The 6,403-nt window shown below is 42.9% G+C and overlaps 1 protein-coding gene across 1 annotated transcript; it reads left to right on the plus strand.

Moving 5' to 3' along the window:
* Positions 1-1,156: 1,156 nt before the first annotated feature.
* Positions 1,157-6,403, plus strand: LOC115160678 (uncharacterized). The gene is made up of 6 exons (XM_029710931.1): positions 1,157-1,315; positions 1,840-2,036; positions 2,328-2,431; positions 2,514-5,357; positions 5,665-5,873; positions 6,051-6,403. Exons 2-6 carry the CDS (start codon positions 1,853-1,855, stop codon positions 6,121-6,123), a joined length of 3,414 nt encoding a protein of 1,137 aa, XP_029566791.1. The 5' UTR covers positions 1,157-1,315; positions 1,840-1,852; the 3' UTR covers positions 6,124-6,403.

Below are 6,403 nucleotides of genomic sequence, written 5' to 3' on the forward strand. Positions count from 1 at the left end.
CTCCCTGCATTTCTCCATTTGGAAACTTTCCCTCCTCTCAACAGGCATCTACCATGCCCCCACCCCAATGGACACTTATCATGCTGAACACATTTACATTTTAGTCATTTAGCAGATAGCCCCCCCTCCCCCAATTACCCTGCCCACACCCCAATGGACATTTTTATTTATCAATGTCACAGTTGTGAACATATACTGTATATGTTATTATTATACATTTGTTTATGTTTTATTGTTTCATTCACAATTGCCCGGTTGGAGCTCAAAGCTTAAGAATTTCACTGTACATTGCAAGTGACTAAATAAAAATCTAATCTATATATTTTGTCTCAAACTTCCAACCTCATCATGACCAAGCTTCCTGCCCACCTGCACAGAAAGTTGAAATGGAATTGTATTTAACTTCGGGCTTCCTGTGGACTGTTTTTGTGCATCACTGTAGACACTGGGGGTGAATTGAGCAATGATAAACCCTGGACTGCTGATGCTGCTGTATGTATTGGTCATCGAGTGGCTTTGAGGCCACCGGTCGGCCATTTTGTCATTCCCCAGTAGGAGCAGTCCTCCATAGGAATGAATGGATTCTACAGTATTTCAATTAAATGTTTCAAGGACAAAATTACATGTATTTAAATATTTATTTTTGTTTTAGTGGGACAGTAACATTAGTAATCTCAAAAATGATACTTTAAATCTCAAAAAAGTATACTTTAAGGACAATTTTATGGTTAGCTCACATAATATAATTTAAAAGTATGTATTATGATTTCTGTAATAGAATAAAAGTGGCAAAACGAATGTAGACATTAATAAAAGCATTTCTATGGCTTCCAAAATATTTTTTGTAATGGGTGGGAGTGCCAAGATGGAGGCGCCGTGAATTCAACACAGCGCCCCCAATCGGTTATCTAGTGTATATATAAATCATTAGAATTGAGCCCATCATTAGCTTTCCGTGATGTAATGGCGACCTCTTGTGGTAGGTGTGCTCACACCGTGTCAGTTATTTTACCGTCGAGGAAATTGTACTTTGATGTATTCCAAAAAATAAAATATATTCCTCCAAAAATGTATCTAAAAACTTCGAATGGAACTTCATAACGCTAATGTTCCCTTTTCTGTTCTCACAAAAAAATAGTTGCTGTTTTTATGTTTTTGACGCCGTCATTGACTCCTTCACGCAGTCCTTTCACTTTCCATTTCTTGAGAACCGAGAATTATCTCTCTCAGATTTGCAAGCAACAGTTCGTCATTTTGCTCTGATAACATATTTCGTTTCATATTTGAATCTAGGACAAACGCACACAAAAGAAAGGTAATATCCAAAGATTTTAATAAATTGCTCAAATATATAATATATTTGCAATGTTGTAGGCCTGAAGGTGCGTTAGGCTATATCATATTTGGCTCTATCCAGGTAATGGGTTGGCCTATGTTTTGCGAGCCACAACATCATGACTTGAATTACCACCAATGCAAATCAACATAGTTCACTTTTTTTTATTAAACATGGAGTGATTTACACAGACAGATTGCTTTATGATTTGTTGATATCTTTGTGCACAGCATGTATGGAAGCAATTATTCAGGCCTGCCTAACGTAGTCTTGTTCTGAAATGATTTCGGCAATAAAAATTGATTTACACTTGCGTGTCAGAATCATTGATAATATGATATTGAAATGACTGAAATCTGAGGGTTTCGATACTCAGCTGCTATTATAACTGTATACTCTTTCAAAAATGTTGAATTGATTAGTTTGCGATCAGTGATTGCAATTTCAACATTTGGCAAAACGTTGTTTACTGTGGATTCCCTTGGCCTTGCCTATTCTTACAGATAAATAACAAGGATGGCGAAGGAGGGTGGAACGGTCAGAGTGTGTGGGTTACCCCTAGATATCAGTAAAAACAGACTGATCGACAAGCTCCACATTCATTTCCTGCGGAAGAGGAATGGAGGAGGGGACATTTCATCTGTCAGGGTCTCCAAGACAACGCCTGGCTGTGCCTTCATTACCTTTGAGGACAGTGAAGGTTAGAGGTCGATCCGTGGGCTTCGGAATAAATTAAGGAAGTAGATAGTACGATAAGTAAAACATAAAGAACCTTAAGAGAAAAAGTACAGAAGATTACAAGATGTTTTGTGTGTATACTACACATATCTGATTTAGCTGATTGATGGGTCTGACATGCAATTATCTTGATAAGGGACATCCTATAGAGCACATCCTATAATGCATATTCAGGTAGCCTACAGTGTGTCCTTGAGGAGTAATATTTGAACGTAATATTTGTTGTCTTTTTTTAATTCTACATGACACGCAGTGGCTCGGAGAGTGGTTGAACATCAGAATCACACATTATCAGTGAATGACAAGCAATATGAGCTAAGTGTGAGTTTGCACAGCAAAGAAATGGACCCAGATGAGGTAAGGCAAGCGAATAAATCATCTAAACATCTCATCTTTTTAGTCACATCCTAGTCTCACTCTTCTTCATTCAATCTTTCAGCTCTTTGTGGACACAGCTGTGACAGTGGACTACAGCAAATTGAATGGGGGGAAAACATCGATATCGGACATCCTCAAAAATGCCTGCGACATAAAATGCACCTTTCACGTTCAGGCTGACCTCTGCACTTTCAAAGGTCGCTACACAGAAGTCCAAATCCTGACCAAGTGTCTGCTGAGACTTTTCAATTCACAGACCTCAAAAGATGTCCATTCCCTTAAAGCTGAGACCACCAAGGATGACAAAAGATACAACTCTGCTCAACTACGAACAGAAAGACAGCAGGACACTGAGACCTCAGGACAGGCCAACGGACTGGATCTGGGGAACGGTTCCAGCAGAGCCTCTCAGAGTAATCGTGCCCTTCTTCAAGAATCTTACACCAACGATAGAAAGGGGGCGGATGCATTGTACACATCATACACCAATCATAGAGAGGAGGCGGGGGCATTGCATACATCTTACACCAATGACATAGAGGATGCAGTGGCATTAGAGAAGGGAACCTCAATGGAGGACTTCTCAATGGTCATAGACTCAGACATCTTCCGATACCTCCGAAAGCACTGCTCGGCTGAGTACCAGGACATCCTCGACAGGCATGGAGTAGAGATACTGGATGTCACCACCAGGGATATCACCACCCTCTACCTGCAGCAAAAGGCTGGGGCCACTGGGCAAGGTGTGGAGCGTCTAAGGCTTGCGCATGAGGAGCTGGGCTTGCTGTACCAAGACAAAGAGGCCCAACTTCGCAAGGAGCAGTTGGCTAAGGAAAGCTTCCCCAGGTTGGGGCTCCAGCAGGCTTTAAATGCCTTAACGCAGAGATTCACAAAGCTGCTGATCAATGACGACAAGTCCAATGTCTATCTGGTGGGCAGTGGAAGTGACGTGTCGGAGGCCAAGCAGTTCCTATTGGAAATGCTAGGGACAACAAAGGAGCACGGTCAAGAGTTACTTCACCTCTCAGGAGATGCGTCTCTACCCTTTGTCCCTGACACCAAGCTTAGAAAAGAAAGGGCTGTGAGGAGCAAAGAATTCAAAATGGCGGCCACATTTGGGAGAACTATGGGTTCTGAGAAACCTAAAGATGATGAGACTTGGTCCAGCTTGAGTGACGTAAAGGCTCCTGAGGATCACCAGACAAATATTTTCTCGCCCACAAAACTCATTAGAATGAATGACCAGAAATTAGGTAGTGGACCAATTTCAGGGATTACGAGTCAGAAAGTTGAAATTTCAAGTTCTGGTCCAAGGGATCTCCAGGAAGACACCCTCTTCAAAAGGTATGAACCATCATCCACTGCTTCTTTGTCTGGTAAACCCCCTCTGAACTTGGCACAAAACAATGTAACCAGACCCACAAAAGCTGCAAACTTTAGTGAATCTCAGGACTACTCAATGGATGATATGGACATGTCTGTGGATAGGGCGGTTCCAACTGGCGTAGTCCAACAATCCAAGTCAATTTCCACTCTGAGACGGTCCAACAGTTTCTCAGGGCAGGTTAGGACCAAACAAGTCAGAAAGGACAGCAGCTCAGCTGTAGACCTGTTTGGAAAGACCAAAGGAGGCGAAACTACTAGTCACCCAGAGACTGGGCAAGTCTTCAGTGTAGATCTGGTGGTGCCCGCAACTCAATGGTTATACACAAAGGATGTTTTCCACATACTGCTAGAGGAAGTAACCTCTGACCTGCAGATGAAGGAGAAAGAAACATTAAATGAGGTCGTCCTCAATCTGAGAGGGAAAGATCCAGCCAACGTCAGGATGTGTCAGCAGGTGCTGAAAAAGCTGATTGCCAAGGTAGCCGAGGACTTCTCCACCCATGAGATGTTGTTAACACAGCGGGGTGTGTCAGACTTGAAGAATGAGACAGTTGAGGTGTTATGCACCATTGTGAGAGAGACATGGGCGAAAGTGAAAATCATTCCAATGCCAAATACTAAGAGCATTTTAATCTTTGGTCCAAAACTGGATTGCATGGAGGCGATGTCATTTCTAGAAGAGAGACTCATTGATCTTAAGAAACCATCTTCTGATTCTCCATCCAACGCTGACATAAACTCCTCAGCAGCACATCAGAGCTCTGCCAGTAGTGACAAACAAGACCAGGAGACCACCTCTGGAACCAACATTGCTTCATCAGGGATCTTGGAGGGAGTGAGCCAATCAGATGTGAAGAAAGCGCCTCTTTTGAAGCTTCGGTTAGGAGCAGCTGGTCCCGTCGATGAAAAGAGTTTCAGGACAATCAGTGCTCCCTATAAAGCAGAGGGGTCACTAAGAGTTACAGAAGGAAATGATGGCGCAGCAGCATTACCAGAGCACAGTGCTCAGAGGTTGACAGGGCCAAAGCCTGATGAAAGCCAGATACCTAACAGTAGGGGACTGCAGACCCAAAAGAACCATAGCGAAGGAAATGCCGGTTTGTCCTGTATATGTGGAACCGCAGGGGCATCTGTATCTTGGACGGCTGGTGGAAAAGCCATGTGCCCATCATGCGTGGAACGTACAAAGTCTCATGCAATGAATCCACAAAGCGCCACCGCCAAACATTACGGGGCAAGCCGGTCCAATGAGAAACAAGATGTGAAAGACACCGAGGTGAAGGCCAGTCCATCTTGTGTAGGTGGAACCACTGGGGAATCTGTGTCTATGACTGCTTGTGGTGGGGCCTTGTGCCAGAATCACATCCATCCCGACTGTAAAGTACATCCTAAATCTAAGGAGGGTGTCGTGGGCATCCGAGGGACCATGACCCGCAGTGAGATGTCCATCAGTCTGGTTGGGTACAACAAGGATACAACGCTGAAGATAACCTACAACATTCCTGATGGCATCCAAGGGGTAAGGTCTAACCTTTGAGAATTGGGAATTGTTCAAAGGGATTGGAAATGACAGAGAGTTTGGTTAGGCTGCACTTTTATATCACACATATTTATTACTGCTGCAATGTTTCATATTACAATAGCTCTTGATTTGAATCCACCTGGTATATAGCCACGTGTGATCAACACTGAGATCATCAGTCGACAAGCATTATAGAATCCTTATGACAGTCGTACAAAGGCTTTATGTCTAGGGTGTGTAGATGAGGTCTTACCTATAGATGTATGTTGCGCCTCCTCGTGATCTACATACCACCTCTGTGCAGAAAGACCATCCAAATCCTGGGGGGTCTTTCCAAGGGGGCACGTTCCATGCCTTCCTGCCTCTGAATGAAACGACTCTCAAGCTTCTGCCATGCCTCGAACGTGCCTTTCATCGAGGCCTCACCTTCAATGTGAGAGTAGGGGACACTAGGGACTGTGTGACCTGGGGTAGCATCCCACACAAGACCAGCATCGAGGGAGGGATTTCCAGGTGAGGTTTTTGTCCAATGTACAGTATGAAAACTATGACATTGAAATATTAAACAAATTTCAACAGTGATACTATAGTGGCAGTGCTATAATCTGAGATTCTTACCCTGGTAGGCCTAAAAGATGAGTTGAAATTGGTTTAGTAGATTGTGGTCCTAAATACGTCTCCCCTCTATAGGAATGGATACCCAGACTCAAGATATCTCAAATGCTTAGTTGAGGCACTGAGGTCTCATGGTCTCGAGGGCTGAAAAACTGCAATGGATCAAGACATGAGAAAAACTCAAACTGACCGAACAGCGCTTTAAAAAAATGTAATAATGAATTATTTTTGCCGTACATTTTCCTATGTAGACACTAAAGTTATATAACCCCAAAAAAGTAAGGTTCACAATACATATTATTCTATGAAAAATAGTCACAATCAGGAAATGTTTATGATAATGCCGATGTAATACAGTGAAGACGCATATGTTGAACACATACTGTATATTGGTTGACTCAAATGATTAAAATCCAGATATCAGTTCA

Source organism: Salmo trutta, chromosome 2 (assembly GCF_901001165.1).
Source record: "Salmo trutta chromosome 2, fSalTru1.1, whole genome shotgun sequence".
NCBI classification, from domain to species: domain Eukaryota; kingdom Metazoa; phylum Chordata; class Actinopteri; order Salmoniformes; family Salmonidae; genus Salmo; species Salmo trutta.

Coding starts and splice junctions, on each gene's coding strand:
- LOC115160678 (XM_029710931.1), top strand. CDS start 1,853: ATGGCGAAGGAGGGTGGAACGGTCAGAGTGTGTGGGTTACCCCTAGAT. Junction 5,358..5,664: donor TTCCTGATGGCATCCAAGGG/GTAAGGTCTAAC, acceptor ACCTCTGTGCAG/AAAGACCATCCAAATCCTGG. Junction 5,874..6,050: donor ATCGAGGGAGGGATTTCCAG/GTGAGGTTTTTG, acceptor TCCCCTCTATAG/GAATGGATACCCAGACTCAA.